General features: G+C 56.8%; 1 protein-coding gene across 16 annotated transcripts; it reads left to right on the plus strand.

Moving 5' to 3' along the window:
* The first annotated feature begins 298 nt into the window (after positions 1–298).
* Positions 299–24,107, plus strand: PPFIA3 (PTPRF interacting protein alpha 3). Of its 16 annotated transcripts, none has more exons than XM_084961331.1 (31): positions 770–1,109; positions 2,661–2,718; positions 6,319–6,573; positions 6,828–6,929; positions 7,277–7,441; positions 7,789–7,863; positions 8,351–8,425; positions 8,722–8,943; positions 10,259–10,405; positions 10,495–10,629; positions 11,580–11,663; positions 11,793–11,924; positions 12,351–12,413; positions 13,126–13,205; positions 13,785–13,929; positions 14,372–14,559; positions 15,906–16,128; positions 16,876–17,036; positions 17,169–17,296; positions 18,258–18,351; positions 18,721–18,802; positions 19,237–19,437; positions 19,819–19,881; positions 20,043–20,069; positions 21,085–21,260; positions 21,680–21,777; positions 21,983–22,158; positions 22,246–22,314; positions 22,520–22,691; positions 23,168–23,239; positions 23,324–24,107. In XM_084961331.1, the coding sequence occupies exons 3-30, from the start codon at positions 6,334–6,336 to the stop codon at positions 23,224–23,226; spliced, it is 3,582 nt and encodes a 1,193-aa protein (XP_084817457.1). In that variant the 5' UTR covers positions 770–1,109; positions 2,661–2,718; positions 6,319–6,333; the 3' UTR covers positions 23,227–23,239; positions 23,324–24,107. The 16 variants fall into 16 exon arrangements, with proteins under 16 accessions (XP_084817455.1, XP_084817456.1, XP_084817461.1 ...); XM_021094718.2 differs by having other exon boundaries at positions 770–1,105; XM_084961333.1 differs by lacking the exons at positions 770–1,109; positions 2,661–2,718 and adding exons at positions 2,843–3,549; positions 3,689–4,238 and having other exon boundaries at positions 5,708–6,573.
* Positions 24,108–24,140: the final 33 nt, after the last annotated feature.

Consider the following 24,140-nt stretch of genomic DNA (forward strand, 5'->3'; position numbering starts at 1 on the left):
CCCAGGTCGGCTTCGGAGCGACAAGTCCAAGGACGGCGGCTGGGACCCAGTCGGGGTCTGAGTGCGGGGGTCGGCAGACAGTAGCCCCTACCCCTCAAAGATCCTGAGGGCAGGGGCCAAGCCCCCTTCCTCCGTAACTGGTCGGACAGAAGAGTCCTAAAACTCTGCTCGAGTCAGTGGGCGGCTTCGGTGTGGGCGGGGCGGAGCGAACCATCAGCCTAGTCCGCCGGGGGAGCCCTGCCGGCCCTACAATCGTCTGCGTGGGAGGCGGGGGTGGGGGATGCCACGTGCAGTTCCCGAGGCGGGCGCAAGGGGTGCAGAAAAAGGTGCACGTCGACCCGGCTTTCACCCCATCTTCCAACCCAAACGCGTGTCTCCGGGAGCCTCCTGCGCCTTAAAACCCATCCTTTACTCCCACCTCGCCGCCCGCCCAACCCTCCTGTCCCGTGCGGGGTAAGGACCGGCGAGCGCCAGAGCCGGAATCCAGGGTCGCGACTCGTATTCCACGCCGCGCGCCACTCGCTCCAGGTGACATCATCCCCCTGCCGGGCTCCGCCTCCCGCCCCAGCCGCCTCACGCCGCGTGCCTATTGGCCCACGCGCCTTGAGTTCCGCCTCCCGCTCACCGCCCGCGCGGCCCCGCCCAGCCAGTGTGGAGGCGGGGTTTAACCGCCGGCCGGCGCCAACACCTCCTCTCATTGGCCATTCGGCGCCGTCTGTCAGTCTCCTGTTAAAGGGGCCATGACCGCCTGGGAGCTGGTTGGGGGGAGGAGGGAGGAGGAATTTTTTGGCGGGGGAAGGTGGGATTTGGGGGGCGCTGGTGAGCGCCCCTGGATCTGGCGGCTGCGGCCTCGCGGGGGGAGGCTGAACGGTGACAGGGGCAGGGGGCTGTTTTAGGGGGTAGAGGGTTGCGAGACCGTGAAGGGGAGAGGGGTCCCCAGCGCCTAAGCCGGAGCAAGAGACGCGGAGCCCGCGCGAGCGGCGGAGACAGGGCTCCGGAGCCACAGATCCGGGCCCCGGCCGCCGCCAGGGGCCCCGCCCGGTCCCCCCACCCCACCCCACGTCCCTCCTGCAGCCCAGCTCCGCCCGCAGCCGCCGCGGACCAGGTAGGTAAGAGCCCAGCCCGGCCCGCTTGGCAGCGCCCACCCCGGGGACCCCTCACCGAGCTTCCCCCACCTTCCCAAGAACCTGGATTCCCTTCTTCATCCCCGGGGACCTCAGAGCCCAGATATCACAGCCCGAACCCAGAGACTCAGGCATGCCCCTCCCGGCTCTCAGAGTCCCCAGCAGAACCCTAGAATCCCAGGCGTATTTCCGCCTTGTGCCTCCTCCGGGGTCCAGGAGCCTGAATTTCCCAGTTCAGCCCTGGATACCCCCCCTGGACCTAGATCCTCCTCCTCGGCCCAGACCTGGCAGCTCCAGACACCGGCCGCGGCTGTGTCAGACTCCCCCAGCTAGGGCCGGACGCCCCCCCCGTCGCGTCCGCATAGTCCCCCGTTGGTGCACCCCGTCTGCCCATCTCCGGTCCTCCGGCTTGAACAGCCGGCCGAGTCCCTCAGTCCAGGCCGGACTGGCGGCCGCCCTGGACACAGGCCCGCTCTGGAGCTGTCCATGGTCACCGTTCTCGGCAGCCTCGCCTCCCCCATCTCTTGGTGCTGCCGCCGCCGGGGGAGGGGGCGCCGGCAGCGCGGGGATCCCCCCCGCCGCGCCTTTGACCCGGGGATACCCGGGCCCTCCCCGACCTGGGCGCCGGGGCCTCAGGGTTCTGCTGGCTAAGATCTCAGCTCCATCCTCAGCACCCCAGCTTTCAGAGACCCCAACTGCTTCTTAAGGAGTCAGAGCTTCTGAATGTTCCTGCCTGGTCCACCTTAGGGATCTTGGCATCCGGGGATCCAGCTCCCACCCGGCTCTGGAAGCCCTGTCAATCCTCACCTCCTCTGGCGAAAGGCCCCCGGCTGGTAGCCCTCACCCCCTCAGGATCTAGGAATCTAGTTTCCTAGCCTTTCCCCTCTTTAGAGACCCTCAGACAAATATATCCAGCCTCCTGGCACCCCAGCATCTGCCCCCTTAGAGATTCAGGCGCCATGACTCTCTCCCTTTCAGGGACTCAGAATGCAATTCTTAATGTAATTCTCTCGCTCCCCCTTGGAGACCTACACACATTGTCCCTGGTCCTGCCTCCCCTCGGGGAATCCAGGAGTTCGGACCCCAACTTCTGTACTGCCACCAAAGCCATCTTACCCCTGCCCTCCCTTCCAACAAGGACTCTGGCTCCAAACTTCTATCTCCTGTCCTTTGTCTCCCCAAAGATTCCAGAATCCAGTTCCCCCCACTCTGTCCTCCCCGCAAGAACCTAGCCACTTAGCTCTTAGGGCCCCAGATGTCAGGCCAACAGCTTGGATGTCTCTGGCGGCCTTGAAGAAGCCCTGCTGTATCCCCATCTCAGGTTCCAGGCTCCCTGGAGTTCCCTCCTTTCTCCCTGAGATCCAGCCTCTTGAGATGTTTCCAGGATCCCATCCCATTTTCATAGCGTGATGCTCCATCCTTCATGTACATGCTCAGGCTGACAAGCCAAACATGCATCCTGTTTCATGATCGAGAACTGTCTGCCATTCCACATACCCAGCTAAACATGTGCCCTGGCAATGCTTCATGTTCTAGATTCTTCCTGAGGCCTAGAACACTCCCAGTCTACATCTCTGTTCCTTCTTCACCCAAGGTATGTTCTAAATTCTAGGCTAGATGTTCAAGTCTAGGTATGGCTTTTCCTAGGTAGATTCAAATATCTAGACAATGCTTCCAAGCTAAATTCCTTTTTATTTTTATTTTTTGGCTGCACCCAGGCATGTAGAAGTTCCTGGCGCCAGGGATTGAACCCCAGCCACAGCAGTGACAACACCATGTCCTTAGCCCACTGGGCCACCAGGGAACTCCCCAACCCAGGTTCTGATCCCCATCCTCCCCCTCTCAGACATGTCCCATTTTTTTAGAAGATGGTCCTTCTTATTTCCTGCCAAAATTTCCTTTTGGGTGTGTTCTACATTCTAGCCACATCCTTGGCATTGTTCTAGATTCCCTTCTCTTCCCAGGGGCACTCTAAGTACTAGAATGTGTGTGTTCCATATATGTGCTCTAAACTTTAAATTGTGCTATCAATTCTAGAATGCTCTTCCCTACTTTAGCTTCCATCTGATTCTACAGCCTTAGGTCTCAAGGATCCCCATTGAAGTGTCATACATTATGTCTTCCATAGGGTCTACGTTCTAGGCCCTTCCAGTCCCAAGTCCTGTGTCCATCTTTTGCCCTAGGGGGACCTTGGCTTAGAACTTGTCCCCCTGATGGATCGTGGGTTTTTTGTCCATCTGCCACTTGAGCATTCTAAGCGTGCTCTAGGCTCTTTCCTTTTCTGGAGTTTTCAGCCTAGAAACGTCCTCATTTCTAGAACATCCCCACCCCCATCTCCTTTGCCAGCTCACTCCTTATGCCAGTAAATTCTCTGTTCCCAGAATGCATCCTTCTGCATCTTCCCCCAGGCAATTCTAAATTCCAGGCAAACTCCTTGCTACTTTCTAGGTTTTTCTTTGCCTCCAGGGCATATTCTTTTTTTTTTTTTTTTTGTCTTTTTGTCTTTTGTTGTTGTTGTTGTTGCTATTTCTTGGGCCGCTCCCGCGGCATATGGAGGTTCCCAGGCTAGGGGTCCAATCGGAGCTATAGCCACCGGCCTACGCCAGAGCCACAGCAATGCGGGATCTGAGCCGCATCTGCAACCTACACCACAGCTCCCAGCAACGCCGGATCATTAACCCACTGAGCAAGGGCAGGGACCGAACCCGCGACCTCATGGTTCCTAGTCGGATTCGTTAACCATTGCGCCACGACAGGAACTCCCAGGGCATATTCTGAATTCTAGAGCATAGTGTCTGCCTTCTGAGCTCTAGCATTATCTAGACACACAATGAAGCCATGCATGTGATGTCTGCTGTATTCTGTGTTATACCCTCACCCTGGTAGGTTCTGAGTCCTAGATTATGTCTCCTGAGTGGATTTGTTATGCATTTCATTAGGCCTCTTCTTGAATATCATTATTTTCCCGTCTGTGTTTGGGGTTCCAAGATGATCCAGATACTTTTCTTCTTTTTTGCTGCACTGGTGGCATGTGGAAGTTCCCAGGCCAGGGATCGAAGCTACACCACAGCAGCGACCTGAGCTATAGCAGTGAAAATGCTGGATCCCTAACCTGCTGATACTCTTTTAAGCTATTGGATTGCTCTTGACTAGGTCAAGGTTCCAGTCCTGGGTTCTAGAACGTGCTCCTCTAAATGGCCCTGGGTGTGGATCCTACCCCAAGTGCACTGTAATTGTCCTTTCTGTGCTCCGTGCTGTGTCTTCAAGCCAGTGGCTTTCCCGATTCTCTACCCAGCCTTGGTGAATTTTGTTTCCTTCTCAGTGAATTTGAAGTTCTAGAACAGCCTCCTTAAACTATCCTGTGTTGCATCTAATGAGTAGGTTCTGCGTTTTATTTATTTATTTGTTTATTTATTTTTTGGTTTTTTAGGGCCACACTCGTGGCATATGGAGGTTCCCAGGCTAGGGGTCCAATTGGAGCTGTAGCTGCCAGCCTCCACCACAGCCACAGCCACGCGGGATCTGAGCCACATCTGCAACCTACACCACAGCTCATGGCAACACTGGATCCTTAACCTGCTGAGCAAGGCCAGGGATCGAACCCGCAACCTCATAGTTACTAGTCGGATTCGTTTCTACTGAACCACAAAGGGAACTCCGGGTTCTGAGTTTTAGATACCATGTTGGGTTTTGGCCTAAGGCTGGCTGGTCCTCCTGTAAATGTTTTCATGAATCTGCCCTCTGAGTTGGGACTCAGGTGTCTAGATTCCCGGATGCACCTCTTCAAAGACCCTAAGGCACAGGCCCCCAGATGCCTCTTCCCTGGGTCCCAGGACCCGCAGTCCCCTCCTCTCCTCACAGGAGTCCAAGGCCCCTGTCCCAGGCTTTGAACATAGTCCGAATATTGGGTGGGGCTGGGAATTATCCACTCTCAGAACCGGTTATGCCTCTGCCTGAAGGGACAGAAGGAAAGGGGGAACGGAGTGAGAGTCCTTCCTGCTTTCAGCAGGGCCAGCTGGACCTGTCCGACCTGATGTGTGTCAGGGAGTGCCTCATCTCCGCCCACAGCTCATATGCACCCGGACTCCTGGGTCCTGGGGCCCTGGATTCCTGGGTTCTGAGGGAGGAAAAATCCGAAGGCTGGAATTTCTGGGTCTAAGGTTGTAGCCTGAAAGCCCAGACTCTTCTGTCCTGGGAGGAGGGGGATGTGGGGGGGATGGAGGAGGGGGAAGCCGGAGGCTCAGACACCTTGGTCCGGGGGAGGGAAGGGACAGGGGGACCTAGACTCCTGTGACCTGGGGGAAAGGGAACTGGATCTTGGGCTCCTTTGTAGTGGAGATAGATGGCTTGCAGGACCCCCTCCATTTTTTTTCCCCTGCTTGGAGTGGGGTTCCATTGTGGCTCAGCGGGTTAAGAGCCTGACTAATATCCATGAGGACGCGGGTTCAATCCCTGGCCTCGCTCAGTGGGTTAAGGATCTGGCGTTGTCACAAGCTGCAGCATAAGTCACAGATGTGGCTCAGATTTGGCGTTGCTGTGACTGTGGTGTAGCCCAGCAGCTATAGCTCCAATTGAACCCCTAGCCTGGGAACTTCCAAATGCCTCGTGCTGCCCTAAAAAGAAAAAGGAAAAAAAAAGAGAGAGAGAGAGAGAAATGGAGTAGGTCCTTAGATTCTCCTGCAGCTGGTGTCCAGATTTCTAGATATCCGGGAAGTTGAAGGAGGCAGGAGTTGGGCTTTATAAAGCTAACTATGTATCAGTGACCTAATTCTGTGACCCTGGTTTTGTGGCCTCGCGAAGGCCTGGTTCTCTCCTGGGCCTGAGTGGTCTCACTCACGCAGCGGGTTGAGGGGGATGCTTAGCAGGGCCAGAATAAGCAGGCTGAATTGTCCACATCTCCTCAGGCAATGGGTCACCTGGCTTCGGGTTCTCTGACTAGGCTGGGCCCAGATATGCTGCCAGTGCCTGATGGAGTCTGACCTTGGTCCCCCCAGATGCACTCACCCGGGTGACCGGGCCTGGTTTCCTGAGAGCAATGGGTTTCAGTTTCTCCTGTGCCATGATCGGACTGGATCATGGGCCTCAGTGTCTTCTGAGTGCTGGGGTTGTCCTGCCTCAGTTTTCACTAGGTAGTATCCTGCCTGCGCCTTGACGAGGCCGCTCTCGGTTCCCTGCCCCCTCCCCGTGCCCGCAGGCCAGCACCGCCGCCATGATGTGCGAGGTGATGCCCACCATCAGCGAGGATGGCCGGCGGGGCTCGGCGCTGGGCCCGGACGAGGCGGGCGGCGAGCTGGAGCGCCTCATGGTCACGATGCTCACGGAGCGCGAGCGCCTGCTGGAGACGCTGCGCGAGGCGCAGGACGGGCTGGCTACCGCGCAGCTGCGGCTGCGCGAGCTGGGCCACGAGAAGGACTCGCTGCAGCGCCAGCTCAGCATCGCGCTGCCCCAGGTCTGGGCGGGGCCTGGGCGGGGCCTGCGGGAGGCAGGGCCCTGACCCGCGAAGGCTCGGGGAGGGCCGTCCGGAAGGGGCGGGACTTGGCGCTTGTAGAGGGGGGAGTTGCCGGTCGGTGATGGGCGGGACCTGAGTCACTAAAGGGGCGTGGCTTGGTAGGGGCGGGGCCTCCAGACTTCCCAGTCCTATGGAATGAGGGAGATGGGGAAAAAACTGACCTGATGGTCCCAATCCTGCTCATATCTGAACAGGAGTTTGCAGCTCTGACAAAGGAGCTGAACTTATGTCGGGAGCAGCTACTGGAACGGGAAGAAGAAATTGCAGAGCTGAAAGCGGAGCGCAACAACACGCGGGTGAGGGCCTTGGGGGCGGGGCCTAAGTATGGTGGGCGGGGCCCGGGTGGTGCAGCCTGACGGATCTTTTTCCCTTCTCGCCTTCCTGTCGTCCCCATGGTCCCACATTCTGGCGGGTCCCCTCCATGTCCCCTCCTCTATCTCCATAACTGTTCTCGATCCCGTACCACTCTTTGCTTTGACTCCGCCCCTACATCCATATCCCTCTTTTCCTAACCTGTCTTTCTCCATATTCTGTTACTTGGCTCCTCCTCTTCCTTGTGCCCTTGCCACCTGTCTGAATCCTCTTCTACTCTGCCTCTCTTCCCTTGGCTTTTTTTCCTTGGCCCGGTGCCCTATCCCTGTAGCTTCTCCTGGAACACCTGGAGTGCCTGGTGTCCAGGCACGAGAGGTCACTGCGCATGACCGTGGTGAAGCGCCAGGCCCAGTCCCCGGGCGGTGTCTCTTCAGAGGTGGAGGTACTCAAGGCTCTAAAATCCCTCTTCGAGCACCACAAGGCCCTGGATGAAAAGGTATGAGAATCAGAAGAGCCTGGAGAACAGAAACTCGTGGTTGCTCAGGGCTGACTCGAATGGCAGAAATTCTGGCTCTGATTGGTTGGGGATGTCCCAAAGGGGGAGAATGTTGACTGTAATTGATTTAGACCAGCTACGCAGATTGGAACCTGAGCAGGTGATAAAATGTCCTAGGACGGGGGATTCCAGTGGGTGAGGCTGCCTTGGTTGCTGGTCGAGGCTGCATACTGTTATAAATAGCGGAGTGCTGATGTTGCTCTATCAGGCCCGTCTCAAAGGTGTTCTGCTTCACTTGTTCTCAACTGGGTCTGATCTCCATCTCACTAACTTGCCCCCATCCCCAGGTCCGGGAGCGGCTGCGAATGGCCCTGGAGAGAGTGGCAGTGCTAGAGGAGGAGTTGGAGCTGAGTAATCAAGAGGTGGGGGCGTGGCCAAGAAGGAGGCGGGACTAAAGAACTACCAATGGGGTGGAGCTGATTGGGGGGGGAGGTCCCAGAATCTGTTAGGGACAGGACTAGGGCGGATGACCAGCCGGGTTGGACTATGGAGAGAACCAGTGAGGTTGCCAAGGAGGCACTCACTGGGCAGGACTAAGGGGGGGTACTGCCCCTTGGCTGCAAGACTCAGGAATAAAGCAGGGCTGGGGCTAAGAGACAGAATTGACAGCGGAGGAAATGGTAGGGTGGGGGAAGGTCAGGGCTAAAGAGACACCTCCAGGAGGAGGCTGAGGTTAAGAATAACGGTGAGTTTGCTCCTTGGCGAACCGCTAAGGAGAGATAAAAAGTGGGCACAGGGTCTAAGGGCAGACTGTGGGATGGAGGTGGCCCCAGCAGAACCAGAGCCAGTGGGAAGTAGAACGGGGGTTCTAGGGCCCCCTTTACCCTGATATCTCTTTCCCGTTGCCAGACTCTGAGTCTTCGGGAGCAGCTGTCTAGGCGCCGGTCGGGGCTGGAGGAGCCGGGCAAGGATGGAGACGGACAGGTAAGAGGTGGAAGTCTTTCTCTCCTCTTGCCCTTCATTGGTCCCCGTTCCTGTGACTTGGTGATGGCCCTTTTAATGTTTGGTAGGATTCTCACTGATCCTAGGACATCTGAAGCCCTAAGACCCTGCCTGGCCTTTGACCTCTGATTCAAGTCAGCTACTAACCTTTGTGACCTCCGTGGCCTTTACTGATCTTTGATGCCCCCTCACAGATGTGTTCTCCTTGCATTCCCTTTCGATCTCTGTGTTCGACACTCTGAGTTCTGCCCCTTCCTCCCTCACTGTCCCCATTCCAGACCCTTGCCAATGGCCTGGGTCCTGGCGGGGATTCGAACCGGCGCACAGCGGAGCTGGAGGAGGCGCTGGAGCGGCAGCGAGCAGAGGTGTGCCAGCTGCGGGAACGCCTGGCGGTGTTGTGCCGCCAGATGAGTCAGCTGGAGGAGGAGCTGGGCACCGCCCACCGGGAGCTGGGTAAGGCCGAGGAAGCTAACGCCAAGCTCCAGCGCGACCTCAAGGAGGTGAGGCCGGAGCCCCTGGTGGGCTGCCCTCTGTCCCTCCCCTTCCCCTAACCCCCCCTGTCCCCCTTTGCCCATAGTCACAGAGCTCATGAACCTGGATTCAGTCCCCAGGCTGTATGGATTCTTCTCCTCTCTGAGCCTCAGTTTTCTCACCTGTAAAATGGGATTTATGACTTGTCCAAGGGTTGGCACATGGCACATACATGGTAGGCATGCCCAGTAACTGGTCATAGTTATTACATTTTCACTGGGAAATTCTCTTGCACATTTTGTTTGTTTTTTCGTTTGTTTGTTTTTTGTTTTTTGGTTTTTTTTTGTTTTGTTTTGTTTTGTTTGTGTGTGTGCTTTTTTAGGACTGTACCTGTGGCATATGGACGTTCCCAGGCTAGGGGTCGAATCAGAGCTACAGCTTCCAGCCATAGCCACAGCCAAGGTCATGCTGGATCCAAGCTGCATCTGTGACCTACATGCCAATGCCAGATCTTTAACTCACTGACCGAGGCCAGGGATCAAACCTTCATCCTCATGGATACTGTCAGATTCATATCCTCTGAGTCACAACAGGAGCTCTCCTCTTGCACTTCTTAATTGTCTGAATTTCGCCCCATCCTGGCTGAGGCTCCTTGATCTTAACTCCCCCACTCAAGGACCTGCTAGGAAATATAGGGCATGGATTCTTGAAGGCATTGGATGAGAAAGAAGAATGAGCATTTTCGTTTTCATCATCCACTGGGGCTTTTACCTGGGATTTTAAGTGGGGATGGCCCCAGGGCCTCTTGGGAGTGTGGTCTCAGCACGCGGGCTCCCAGACAGGAGTCCATCACCCATGAGACCCTGGAGCACCTTCTCTGGTAGCTTAGGCCTGTGCTACCCTTGGGGCTCTTAGGAGATGTTTCCTCCCAGATGGAAGGGACCTTTGTTTCCTATGAGGCCCTAGGGCACATGCTCTGTGATTCTAAATCTGAGCCATGCCAGAAGTTGCTAAAAAATCTATGGCCTGGATTTGTGAGGCAAGTGGGACAAGAAGAGTGGAGACTTTCCATTCCATGGGTCTTAGGTCATCCATATGAGGAGGGTCTAAGCCAGTACTGCCCCAGAAGCTTATGGGAGGGGTTGTATCACCATTTTAACTATCAGGTTGGCTATTCCTGGGAGTTCTTGGCAGATGCGGTTCCATCATTCTGACGCCCAGAGGACAGGGGACTTCATTTCCCAGGATACCCTGGGGTGCCTGAACCAGGCTTCTAAGCCAGGGCTACTACCCTCAGGGCCTTCTGGGAGCTGGAGTCCACGTGGTCTTGTATCACCTCTGCAGGCGCTGGCGCAGCGAGAGGATATGGAGGAGCGAATCACGACGCTGGAGAAGCGCTATCTGAGTGCCCAGCGCGAGGCCACATCTCTGCATGATGCCAACGACAAGTTGGAGAATGAGTTGGCCAGCAAGGAGTCCCTGTACCGGCAGGTGGGGGGCATAGCCGGGGAGGGGCGATGGGGGCGAGGCTGTGGCCCCTGTGACCTAGCTCCTCCCCTCCCCCTGTCTGTGTCCCCCAGAGTGAAGAGAAGAGCCGTCAGTTGGCAGAGTGGCTGGACGATGCCAAGCAGAAGCTGCAGCAGACGCTGCAGAAGGCGGAGACCTTGCCCGAGATAGAGGCTCAGCTGGCCCAGCGTGTGGCTGCGCTCAACAAGGTAAGGGGAGGAGTTCCTGTCGTGGCGCAGCGGAAGCAAATCCGACTAGGAACCATGAGGTTGAGGGTTCCATCCCTGGCCTCGCTCAGTAGGTTAAGGATCTGATGTTGCTGTGAGCTGTGGTGTAGGTCGCAGACGCGGCTCAGATCCTGCGTTGGCCAGCAGCTACAGCTCTATTCGACCCCTAGCCTGGGAACTTCCATATGCCGCGGGTGCGGCCCTAAAGAGTAAAAAACAGGAGTTCCTGTCGTGGTTCAGTGGTTAACGAATCCGACTAGGAACCATGAAGTTGCGGGTTCGATCCCCGGCCTTGCTCGTGGGTTGAGGATCTGGCGTTGCTGAGAGCTGTGGTGTGGGTTGCAGACAGCTTGGATCCCGCGTTGCCGTGGTTGTGGTGTAGGCCGGTGGCTACAGCTCCGATTCGACCCCTAGCCTGGAAACCTCCATATCCGCGGGAGCAGCCCTAGAAATGGCAAAAAGACAAAAAGACAAAAAAAAAAAAAAAAGTAACAAACTCAAAGAAACGTGGTGAGGGGAAGCCTGGGGCTGGATCTTCAGTCTCTGGGGTCAGGGGGTGGAGCTTGGAGGAGGCGGGTCCTTGAGTCTGGACGATAGGAGCCCTGAGGCCTGGTTTCTGCAGAAAAGGGCAGGGCCTGGGGTCTAGGAATGGGACGTGACCTGGGGAGGAAGGGCCTGGACGTTGGGTGGTGGGTGGTGTTCTTTAGTTTGGACTGAAAGGATGGGTGGACCGTGAACCGAGAAAGGGACGGGCCTGTAGACGGGAGAAGAGGGCAGGGCTCTGAATCGCAAGTACGGGGTCAGGAGTCCTGTGGGGGAGGAGCCTGAGCTCCAGGGCGGGGCCTGGAAACCAGCCTTGGAGGAGGTGGGGCTTGGAGCCCGACGTGGTCCCAGCGGGTCAAAGCCCCGTAGTCAAGAGTTCTATCCTCTAGGCTGAGGAACGTCACGGAAATTTTGAGGAGCGGCTGCGGCAGCTGGAGGCCCAGTTGGAGGAGAAGAACCAGGAGCTGCAGCGGGTGAGTGGGGCTTGTGGGGAGGAGCCTAGATGGAGGGGCGGGGCTTCGGGTAGGGGTGGGGAGGACGGAGCTCCGCCCAGGGGCGGGGCTTTAAGCTGGAGCCCTTCTGCCCTGCTCTCCTCTGGGCAGGCCCGGCAGCGGGAGAAGATGAACGATGACCACAATAAGCGGCTGTCCGAGACGGTGGACAAGCTGCTGAGCGAGTCCAACGAACGGCTGCAGCTTCACCTCAAGGAGCGCATGGGGGCACTGGAGGAGAAGGTGCACCCCATCCTAGGCCGCCCATAAGCTGGAATCTGGGGGCCCCAGGCCTTTCCCCCAAGCATTATCTGAGATCTCTCCAAGTCTCAGCATCCCGAATTTGAATTTGTCAGACTGCTCTGTGGCTGGGACCACCATTCCTTCTAGTCCAAACACCCTGGAGCTGAATTCAGGGGCCACCGTACCCTGAGTTCTTGACTTTTCCCTGGCCCTCAGACTCTGGATCCTCTGAGGTTACACAGTACGCTGAATTCTGGGCTCCCTGAGACGCCCCCTCACCAATTCATCTTCGGCTCCACAATCTTCTCCCCCTCCAGCTCACCATTCAGCCCCCTCCATTGCCCTTGGGGTCCCCTCAGGCCTGTCTCTGTGCCCTAGAGGCTGCTTCCAGGCTCTGTCCCCTCACTGCACCCCTGTCCCCCACAGAACTCGCTAAGCGAGGAGATCGCCAACATGAAGAAGCTTCAGGATGAGCTGCTGCTCAACAAGGTAGGGAGGGAGTTCCCGTGGTGGAGCAGCGGTAATGAACCCAACTAGGATCCATGAGGATGCGGGTTCGATCCCTGGCCTTGTTGAGTGGGTTAAGGATCAGGTGTTGCGGTGGGCTGTGGTGTAGGTCGCAGACGTGGCTCGGATCTAGTGTTGCTGTGGCTGTGGCAGTAGGTTGGCAGTTGCAGCTCTGATTTGGCCCCTAGCCTGGGAACTTCCATATTCTGCAGGTGTGGACCTAAAAAGACCAAAAAAAAGAAAAACAAAAAACGAACAAACAAAAAACAAAATAGGAGTTCCTGTCTTGGCATGGCGGAAACGAGTCTGAGTAGTAGCCATGAGCTTGCCAGTTTGATCCCTGGCCTTGCTCAGCGGGTTAAGGATCCGGTGTTGGCGTGAGCTGTGGTGTAGGTCGCAGACCAATGGCTCGGATCCCGCGTTGCTGTGGCGGTGGTGTAGGCCGGTGCCTACAGTTCTGATTAGATCCCTAGCCTGGGAACCTCCACATGCTGCAGGTGCGGCCCTAGAAAAGGCAGGAAAAAAAGAAAAAAAAAAAAAAAGGTAGGAAGAGGCCTGGGGGAGGGTGCTGGGAGGATGAAGACCTGGCCCCTGGAGCAGGTGTCGCTGGGGTTAGAACCGGCCTAGCTGGGAGGGGCTGATCATCGTGGGAGGGGCAGGTTCTGACCCCGCCTCTTCCCCCTCCTCCCCGCAGGAGCAGCTCTTGGCAGAGATGGAGCGGATGCAGATGGAGATTGACCAGCTGCGGGGGAGGCCACCATCCTCCTATTCCAGGTGACAATACCTCTGCTCAGGGAGCCCCCTTGGCCAAGCTCATCCCATCTGACCCCAAGTCTCTCCCACCCCCACTCCTTGTCCCGAGACTTCCACTCATCCCTTTTATTTATGTATGTATGTATGTATGTATTTATTTATTTATTTATTTATTGTCTTTTTGCCTTTTCTAGGGCCGCACCCGCGGCATGTGGAGGTTCCCAGGCTAGGGGTCGAATCGGAGCTGTAGCCGCCGGCCTACACCACAGCCACAGCAACGCGGGATCCGAGCCGCGTCTGCAACCTACACCACAGCTCATGGCAACGCCGGATCCTTAACCCACTGAGCGAGGCCAGGGTTCGAACCCGCACCTCATGGTTCCTAGTCGGATTCCTTAACCACTGCGCCACGATGGGAACTCCATCATCCCTTTTATTTTTGACCGCTGCCTTCATGACTCCTGACCCCAGACCCTTTTTCCGACCTTTGACTTCAGATCCTTCCCCCGGGTCCCCTGTCCTCAAGCTCTCCTCCGTGACCGGTGCTCTGTTTCTTTTTCCTGACCCCTTGGTCTCGGATGGCCCTCTCCATGCCTGCAGGTCTCTCCCTGGCAGTGCCCTGGAGCTCCGTTACTCTCAGGCGCCCACACTGCCTTCTGGCACCCACCTGGACCCCTATGGGGCTGGCAGTGGCCGGGCAAGCAAGAGGGGCCGCTGGTCGGGGGTCAAGGACGAGCCCTCTAAGGTCAGCAGCCGCTTCTGGGGCTGGGACTGAGCAGGGCTTGAGAGAGCAGCGCGGGAAGGGGGGATGGGGCTCTATACGCAGGGCTCTGGGAGGGGACTGAATCGAGAAGCAGGGTCCCCTAGCCTCACACTGTCTTCTCTCCTTCTTCCACAACTCCGTCATCGCCACTTGCCTCATATCTCTTCACGGGGACATCCTGCCGCCTGGTGAGAACTCCAGAGGAATGATGGGGTGGGCAGAGGGTTGGGTTTGGGGGAACAGCCCCAGGGTGTAGCATCCTGGGAGGGGGCGGGGTCACGGGCGGTGCAGAACAGGGAGCCATCGAGAGAGAAAGCTGGTCTGGGAAGAGTGTGGGGGGCTGTCCGTGTCAGGGGACTTGGGCATAGCCATAGCGGGTGGACCCCTGTCCACCCGGCCTCTCTCTGTCCCCACACAGAGACAGGAGTGGGAGCGTTCTGCCCCCGCGGGGTCCATGCCGCCTCCGTTCCCTGGGGAGCTGGATGGCTCCGATGAAGAGGAGGCAGAGGGGATGTTTGGAGCTGAGCTGCTCTCCCCCAGTGGTCAGGCCGATGTGCAGACGCTGGCCATCATGCTTCAGGAGCAGCTGGAGGCCATCAACAAGGAGATCAAGTGAGCACTGGCCCCGTTCTGCTCCACCCCGCCTGAGCTGAGCCCACAGCCCCTCTGGCTCTGGAGCCTGAGCTGAAGCCCAATTCCTCTCTTCCCATCCTCAGGGAATTCTCCCAGCCCAGCACTCCCTCCGCTATCCAGGAATCCCTGAGGAAATACTCAGATGTCTCCTATGTGCTATAGATATAATATACCCCTCAGGCAGTATTCACAATTTCCCAACACACCCAAGGCTGCATCCCCAAATAGCAAAAGCCACAATCCGATACATCAAGAACCTTGGATCGTGGATTTCACGGCATCCTGTAACCAGGATCCAGACACTCCCCTTACCCTAAAAATCTCAACACAACACAAGGTCCCCAATCCAAAACACCCTGAGCATCTCAACTTTAGATACCAAGAATTTCCCATGAGGAGTTCCCGTTGTGGCACAGCAGAAATGAATCTGACTAGTAACCATGAGGTTGCAGCTTCTATCCCTGGCCTCGCTCAGTGGGTTAAGGGTCTGGCGTTGCCATGAGCTGTGGTGTAGGTCACAGATGCGGCTCAGATCTTGCATTGCTGTGGCTGCAGTGTAGGCCGGCGGCTCTAGATCCGATTTGACCCCCAGCCTGGGAACCTCCATATGCCACGGGTGTGGCCCTAAAAGTAAAAAAAAAAAAAAAAAAAAAAAGAATTTCTCTTGCTATCTAAGAACCTCATATAACAAGAATCCTCAATTTAGATATAAGAATTCCATCTTATGTAATTCTAATTTAGATACACAAATTCTCAGTTTAAGAATTCTCCATCACATAAAGTCTACCTGAGTCCCCAGCCATCACCCTATTTAGCAATTATCTAATAACACCCTTTCTAAGGGCCCCAGCAAATATATCAACATGACAACCATCTTCCATTCAAACTCACTGTGACTTGAGGCATTGACTGGCCATCTGACTTTGTGACTTTCCCAGAGCCTAACCTTGACCTGAGAGTCTCGGATCTCACCGTGCTCTTGTTATGACCCTGCTCTTGCTGTCCTCTTCAGAACGTGACCTCTTGCCCACAGTAATCCATTTAGGATTTTCCAGGTCCCCTTGGTTGTCCTCAGGGTTCCCCTGATGCAGACCCCGATTACGTCATCCTAATCTCCCCACTGCCTCCTGCGTCTCCCATGACCCTTTGACTCCCTTTGGAGCTGGAAGGCCATCATGGATCCACCAAGGCCCTCTGAACTCGCTGTGCCTTCCCCAGAATTACTTTTGCTCCATCAAGCCTTCCTGACCCATTGGGATCCCCAGGCTCCCTCTCCCGTTGTCTGCCTCAGTCCCCTCACCCCCTCTCCTCCTTTCCCTCCTCAGACTAATTCAAGAGGAGAAGGAGACAACAGAACAAAGGGCAGAGGAGCTGGAGAGCCGGGTGTCGGGTTCTGGCCTGGACTCCCTGGGCCGCTACCGCAGTAGCTGCTCACTGCCCCCCTCCCTCACCACCTCTACCCTCGCCAGCCCCTCCCCTCCCAGCTCAGGCCACTCAACACCCCGTCTGGCCCCCCCTAGCCCTGCCCGGGAGGGCACTGACAAAGCTGTGAGTATCAAGTCTCCTCAGCCTGGTGGTGGTGGTGGTGGTGGGGTCACAAACAGGGCTCCCTGACCAACAGCTGCAGTGACAGCCTCGCCCACGGTGTCCAAAAGTAGTCTTAGCCTTCCCTGAAAGTTCCAATGCAGAGGGAAAAGGGGAGGCTGAGCCCCTGGGTTCCGGAACCCTAACTTGTGTTTTAATCAGATCTGATTTACTTTTACCTGTTTTATATATTAAGTTTCCGCATAGGATTTAAGTGCTTCTGTGACTAAATGTACATTCGAGAACCAGTGTTAGGTCCTTTGCCTTGACCTTTGTGGAGGGGACAAGAGCTCTACGCCCCATTTCATTGCCCTAAACCCAGCTTTCCTACTTTCAGAACCGGTAACTCATTAACTTTCCTCAAGGCTGAGAAGATCCCGCTCTTGACGCTTGAAGCTAAGATGCTATAAATATGGGCTTGCCAAGCTCTGGGGGATGCTCTTATCGCCTTTATAGTTCCACACCCCACCCCCACTTAATCTAGGCTACCCTTAGAAGCGGTACTCCAGGAGTTCTCGTGTGGCACAGGGGGTTAAGGATCCAGCATTGTCACTGCAATGGTTTGCGTCACTGGTGTGGCATGGGTTTGATCCCTGGTTGGATGCTTCAAATCAGGGGCATCCCAGACACCTAGTAGACATGGCAGCCAGGGAGGAACTGCCCACGTGACCCCTCAAACTCAATCTAGCACCTGTGCCTCTCTGTCTCCAGAATCATGTCCCCAAGGAGGACGCTGGGGCTCCACGAGGGGAGGGACCAGCAATCCCAGGAGACACCCCCCCTCCCACTCCCCGCTCTGCCCGGCTTGAGAGAATGACCCAGGCCTTGGCGCTGCAGGCGGGGTCCCTGGAAGACGGAGGGCCCTCACGGGGGTCAGTAAGGACAAGGGGTGGGAAAGGGAGGCGCTTGCTTGAGAGGATGAGATGGGAGCAGACAAAAGACTTGGGATGAGAGGTGGTGGCATCTCAGATGGGATCTACCATCACTCTGTCCTGCTCACCCAGTGAGGGCACCCCGGATTCCCTGCACAAAGCTCCCAAGAAGAAGAGCATCAAGTCGTCCATAGGACGCCTCTTTGGCAAGAAGGAGAAAGGACGAATGGGGCCACCAGGTCGGGACAGCTCTTCTCTGGGTGAGTACCCTGGTTCCCTCGCCCCTTACCCTGCTGCCTTTAATCCTTCCTTCCTTCCTCTCTACATATTCACTTGACTTTCCTTCCTGTCTTCATTCAAAGTTTGGTAATTCATTTAGCACCTCGGCCAGCCGAGGCAGAGGGGAGGAGAAGGGACAAGGAGACAGCACACTGAAGCCTGCCTGAGTGACTGGTGGGCAAAGGAATTTATTTCATTTACCTAATTAAAAAAAAATTTTTTTAGTGCCACACCCACAGCATATGGAGGTTCCCAGGCTAGGGATCCAATCAGAGCTACAGCTGCCAGCCTACACCACAGCCACAGCAACGCTGGATCCAAGCCGCGTCTGCCACCTACACCACAGCCCATGGCTGTGCCAGATCCTTAACCCACTGAGCGAGGCCAAGGATCAAACCTGCATCCTCATGGATGCTAGTCAGATTCATTAATTGCTGAGCCACAATGGGAACTCCCTATTTTTTTTAAAATAGAGAGGGAGGAGCATCCTAAAGACAGGGCCCCCGATATTCCTAGCGCCTGCTTGTCTGGCTTGTGAAATCCAAGTTAGTTATATTTTTAGGCATTTTATCAGCTGCTTTGACATCCCATTGGTAGCTTGATATTGGTGGGGTAATTTACACCACGGAAATTGGCAAATGCTACAAATCAGGAAATGCTCCCTGCTTCCCCAGGGAGCCAGTCGTCGTCTACCAGCACACCATGGCCAGCTTACCAAGGCCAGCCCAGTGAACCCAGCCCCATTTTGGGGGTTTCTCCAATTCCTTGCCCAGGAGGTGTCATTGGTCCTTGTCTGTTTTATCATCCCCTCCGTGTGGCCTCATCTGCGAATCCCTCCAGGCCTCTGCTTCCCTGGCATCCTCCCTCCCTCCCCCACCCCTGGCATCAAAGATTCTGACTCCCCTTTGGACTCTCCAAATTTTGGCTCCTCCCTGCCTCCAGCTGGAACGCCCTCAGATGAGACCTTGGCAGCTGATCCTCTGGGACTAGCCAAGCTGACAGGCCCAGGAGACAAGGATCGAAGGAACAAGAGGAAGTGAGTGAGTGTGAGTGTGTGTGTGTGTGTGTGTGTGTGTGTGTGTGTGTGGAGGGTTGGTGCTCATATGTGAGAAGAAAATTCCGGGATGGGGAGAGAGTCTGGGCTCCTCAACTTGCTTGGCAACTTGGGAACTCCTAGAGCTTTCCTTCTTTCTTCTTCCTTTTTTTCTCTTTTCTCTTGATTGGTGCGGGGAGCGGGGAGGATCTCAGAGGTTCCTGTGTAATTTTTTTGAACCTTTTGCTATGTTTTCTACATTCATAAAGTGCCTTTGTGTGTGTGTGGGGGGGGGGGTTGCTAAAGGGGGCCACCCAAGAGGGCTGGGTGTCTCTACCCCTGAGAGCTCCTGCCCTGGCCCCCTTTCCCCAGGCATGAACTTCTGGAAGAGGCCTGCCGCCAGGGCCTGCCTTTTGCTGCCTGGGATGGGCCCACTGTGGTCTCCTGGCTGGAGGTACTGAAGCCCAGAACCATCCTGACTGTTGAGCCCCCACCCTTTTGAGGATGCCACCATTAGGGATGATGGAACCCGCCAAACACCCCAGAGGTGGGGGAGGGGGAGGGTAAGGTCCCCGGAGGGGTCAGGCTTCTTGTCCATCCTCCCGTTGCTCTTTTCCCTTCTCCCCTCGCCCGTGTCTTTCTGGCCATTGTCCACCTCGGTCCTGATGTCGCTGTCTCTTCGTGTTTTCCCATGTTTCTCTCTGGGATCCTCCGTCTCTATTTTTCTGCCTCTCTTCCCATCTCTGTGTGTTGTTTTTTTTTTTTTTTTTTATTCCCCTTCTTTTGGGTCTCCCCATGTCCCTCTCTCAATGTCTTTTGCTCCGTTCACTCCCCATCTCTCTCGCACCTCTGTGTGTCTCCCCTCATCTCTGCCTCTCTCTGGTCCAGCTCTGGGTAGGCATGCCTGCGTGGTATGTGGCTGCCTGCCGGGCCAATGTCAAGAGTGGTGCCATCATGGCCAACCTGTCAGACACGGAGATCCAGCGTGAGATCGGCATCAGCAACCCACTGCACCGGCTCAAGCTGCGCCTCGCCATCCAGGAGATGGTCTCACTCACCTCACCCTCCGCTCCTGCCTCCTCCCGCACGGTGAGTGTCCAGGAGCCAATCGCAGCCCTTTCTGCCCCAGGGCTCCGCCTACTGTCCTCAGAATAGCCAATCATGGGCCTGCTCACCTCCAGGTCCATCTGGTCGACCCAGCTCCGCAGTCTCTTAACTGGATAATCCCTGCAGTGGGGTCTCCTTGCCTCCCCTCTATTCCCAACCCTCAGTCTTTCTTACGCAGGAGGCAGACTCTTCTCCATCCTTATTTCCCATGGCATTTACTGCCTTTTAATATTTTATCATTTTATTCCGCATAGAAATGTATGTGTTCCCAGGCCTGATTCGTCTCCTCCAGGAGCACGACCTCCTTCCCCTCTCTGGTCCAGAAGCCCTCTCTCAATCTCCCTAACACCCCTCGCCCTTCAGTCCACAGGAAACGTGTGGATGACACACGAAGAGATGGAGTCCCTGACGGCGACGACCAAGCCTGTGAGTGCCCCCTGCCGGCGGCCCTGGGGGTGGCACTAACTTTCCCTCGGGAGGAGTGGGAGGGAGTCTGTGGCTGTCTGTCCGTCTGTTCGTCCCTCCCACCCTCCTCCGCCTGCTCCTTAACCCACCCCTTCTCTCCCCTCTTCCCACTAACTGGTCAGGAGACCAAGGAGATCAGCTGGGAGCAGGTAGGGGGCGCGGGGCGGGGCGTGGGCGCATGAACAGGCTGTGCACGCTGCATGGACGCCCCTCCTTCTCCGAGCCCCGCCCCCACCCTCGCCGGATTATTCCATCACCACCGCGGGGCGGGGGGGAGGGCTGCGCGGAGCTCCGCTCTGGCCTGTCCTTGTGGCTTCATGGGGGTCGGTGCAGAAGCCCGACTGCTCCATTGATAGTGGTGCACGGGTCATTCCATTATGGTGGGTTGCGAGGGCTCCAGGGGCTGTTTCAGGCTCTGGGCAAAAGGGAAAGCATTTGGGGAGGGGACGGCCCGTCAGGCTGAGAAGTTGGGGAAAAGGAGCTACATTTTGTTCTCAAGAGGGGAGAGGTGTGAACTAACCTGAGGTAGAAGAGCTACGTCGGGTCTTTGTTTCCATTAGGGGAGGGTCTGGGTTATTTCCTTATGTTTAGAGGCGTAAAGGGCTTAGTGTTGACCCAGAATATCGTCCTGGGTCAGGTAGACAATTAGCCTAGTATTTTCGGGACAGTGCAGAGTGGTGGATAGCCACGCTATCCTTTGTTGGGGAGAGAGCTCTGTTGGAAGAATCCGTTGTCCTGACTTGGAGTAGTGGTGTTGGGTGGATCCACTGTTCCGAGTTGGGACAATGCTAGACTAGTGCTTCTTAAACTTTAACATGCATCTCAGAGCACCTGAGAATCCTGTGAGAATGCAGAATTTTCGATTCAGTAGCCTAGAATTGAGTAGCTAGAATTGAGATTCTGCAATTCCAGCAAGTTCCCAAGAGATAGTGATGCTGTGGGTCCAAGGACCACACTTTCCAGTAGACAAGGGTCTATGCTGTCGTTATGAAGGAGAAAGAGACAATTCTGGATTGTCCACTGTCCTGAGCGGCGATTGGCCATTGTCCTGCTATGGAATGGAGAAAGAACAACCTTGGATGGGGGGGGTGAATGTACCCTTTCATACATACCTGGGAAGGGGTCAGAGGCCCTGACCCCTCCCCCACCTGCCCGTGGCCCCAGATCCTGGCATATGGCGACATGAACCACGAGTGGGTGGGAAACGACTGGCTGCCCAGCCTGGGGCTGCCCCAGTACCGCAGCTACTTCATGGAGTCGCTGGTGGATGCCCGCATGTTAGATCACCTTAACAAGAAGGAGCTCCGGGGCCAACTCAAGATGGTGGACAGCTTCCACAGGTGGGGGCTGCCTGGCCAACAGGTGCCAGTCCAAGGAGGGAAGCCCCATTCCTAGAGAGTCTTTGGCAAACTGGACCAGTGCTGGGGAATTCCTTGGACTATCTTAGGTCCTTTAGCGCCGACTCTCAGGAAATCCAGACTCCTGTGCCCCTTGCACTCATAAGATGGCCTACTAGGAACAGTCCAAGTCCTGAGACAGCTTGGCCAGTTTGACCAAGCTGGCTCACCGTTTGGCTAATAGGAGCTGCTTGCTGAAAATATGCCAACTCTTGGGAGGGTCAGCAATTAATAGGACAGAGCCGATGGAGCAATTCTGCCACCTCTCCCAGAAAACCCCAGACAATAGGGGGGCCCAATAGGAGCAGCAGGCAATGGGGTCTTGAGGGCTCCTCTGTGATTCCACTGTCTCTGCTGCTCAGGGTGAGCTTGCATTATGGGATCATGTGCCTGAAACGGCTCAACTATGACCGGAAGGACTTGGAGCGGAGGCGGGAAGAGAGTCAGACTCAGATCCGAGGTGAGTAGAAAAGTGGAGGCAGGGCTAGAGGAGATTTGGGGCAGGGCTGGAGGAGGTCTAACAAATAGGGGAGGGGGAGGAAGGCCGGGAAAAGGGGGTGGGGCCAGAATGGGGGCGTGGTCAGGAAGAGGGGTGGAGAGATGAAATACATTGGAAGGGCTAGGCCCCCAGGAGGGGCGCGGCTGAGTGTCCCTTCTGTCCCCAGACGTCATGGTGTGGTCCAATGAGCGGGTCATGGGTTGGGTGTCCGGGCTGGGCTTGAAGGAATTCGCCACGAATCTTACGGAGAGCGGGGTGCACGGGGCACTGCTCGCCCTGGACGAGACCTTCGACTACTCCGACCTGGCCTTGCTGCTGCAGATCCCCACGCAGAATGCACAGGTAAGCAGCCGCTAGGCCCGGGGCATAGTGGGCATCCCCATCTCGTAGACTGCACGTTGCGACCCCTCTTCCACCTCTCCTCCTCAGGCTCGGCAACTCTTGGAAAAGGAATTCAGCAACCTCATCTCCTTGGGCACAGACAGGCGGCTGGACGAGGTGGGCGCTGCAGTGGCATAGGAGACTCCACTCCCAGCGGCACCTGTAGGCTCCGAGCTGAAGGGGTGGGGCTTGACGTTGCCCTCCAGTTAGGGTTGGAGGGGGTGCCAGGGAAGGGGCGGGGTTAGAGAGGGACGGGACCCTGAGAGGGGTGGAGTCGAAACACCACCCCAGTCCCTCACCGGCTGCCGGCCCCTCTACCTAGGACAGCGCCAAGTCCTTCAGCCGCTCCCCATCCTGGCGGAAGATGTTCCGAGAGAAGGACCTCCGAGGCGTAACCCCCGACTCAGCTGAGATGTTGCCCCCCAACTTTCGTTCGGCCGCAGCAGGGGCTCTGGGCTCGCCGGGGCTCCCTCTCCGCAAGCTGCAGCCGGAAGGTGGGCGGATCCCATATGCGACAGCCCTTCCTCCCCTCCCCTTCCTGGGGCTGGGAAATGGACCAACTCAACGTTCCAGAAGCCTCCCTCTCCGGGTTCTGAAATGGCCTAGTCCTTTCTCCCCCACCCATGACAAATGGACCACTCCAATAAGCCAGCGTCCTCCTCCGGGGTGGAATGGATTAATCCTATACCCCCTTTTCCAGAGCAAGAAATGAATTCTTCCAGTGTCACCTGGGGCACTTTGGAGGAATCCAAGGCTGTGGGGAAGGGAGGGAAACCAGCTTGGAGCTAGGCAGTCCTCGTTATCTCGGGAGGCGAAATCCTAGGGCAGACGGTTAAGGATCGGAGAAACACTGGGGGGAGGAACTGGGCGTGTGTGAGTGTGTGTGTGCACGCGCGCGCGCGCTTCCCAGGCACGACTTGCGCACACACTTGCTCTTTGCAGGCTGAGCTGCTGTTCTTTTTCTCTCCAGGCCAGACTTCTGGAAGTTCCCGGGCAGAGGGCGTTTCTGTCCGGACCTATTCCTGCTAGTGTGGGCCTCCAGGTGAGGACTGTACTGGGCAACCTTGGGGTTTGGGGCGGCACAATGGATCTTCACAGCTGCACGTACCGCCTGGCGTCAATGCAGGTGACCTCACTCCGACGGAAGAACCTTTCTGAGGCTGGGCTGCTCCCCCTCCTGCCCAGAGTCTGGTCTCGCCAGGAGAGAGCCTGCGGGGGAGCTCGCGCCGCGGACTGGACCTTCTGTACAGATAAGCGGGGAGTGCGCGTCCCCGCCTCACAAATGGACTGGGCCTGGACCAAACCACATGCACTGGACTGGGAGGGGGAAAGAAAAGGGCAGGAAGAAGTCCCGCCCCAAACTTCCGCCTCCCTTTCCTCTACTTTGTAATTTATTGATCAGTTTCCAGTGGGAGACGGGTGCCCTTTCCCCGCGGGAAGGGGGCGGGGCTTCCCTCCCAGGCCGCATGCGTGGAGAGGCTGCCCCCCTTCTTCCGGGTCGCGGGGCCCAAGTCTTCCTTCTTCATCCGAAAGGAGAGGAGGGGGGACTCGCTGCTAAAAGCCTCGTCCCTTGTGCCACTCAGCCCTGCCCCGCCGCTTCCAGTCGCCGGTGCCTGGGGTCAGCTGCGGGCGGGGTTCCCTCTCCCAGTGTCTCGTGTCCCGGAGGCCCTTCCCCACCCCCCGTGCTGTGGCCGTGTCCGTGCCCCGGGGGTGGGGGGTGCCGAACTGCGCTCCCCGTTCCGCTCCGGCTCCGGGGTTTGCATGGGAGAATCCTCTTTCCACGATGCCACTGGGCGACGTGGCACGGGGGGAGGAAGGACCGTGGGGGAGCCCTCGCCCCCGACTCTTGATCGGCCTCCCTGCCCCAAGCGTCACTCAGTGATCACGGGTAAAGAGAACTATTTCAAAAAGCTCCCGTGTCGACTGATTTATTTATCAGGACC

The sequence above is a fragment of the Sus scrofa genome, chromosome 6 (assembly GCF_054392235.1).
Source record: "Sus scrofa isolate SSC_HxYL_T2T_F1_AM1 chromosome 6, Sscrofa_HxYL_maternal_Yorkshire_Landrace_v2.0, whole genome shotgun sequence".
Lineage (NCBI taxonomy): Eukaryota > Metazoa > Chordata > Mammalia > Artiodactyla > Suidae > Sus > Sus scrofa.

Coding starts and splice junctions, on each gene's coding strand:
- PPFIA3 (XM_084961325.1), top strand. CDS start 2,548: ATGTACATGCTCAGGCTGACAAGCCAAACATGCATCCTGTTTCATGAT. Junction 2,719..6,318: donor CTGTTCCTTCTTCACCCAAG/GTATGTTCTAAA, acceptor CCGTGCCCGCAG/GCCAGCACCGCCGCCATGAT. Junction 6,930..7,276: donor CGGAGCGCAACAACACGCGG/GTGAGGGCCTTG, acceptor CTATCCCTGTAG/CTTCTCCTGGAACACCTGGA.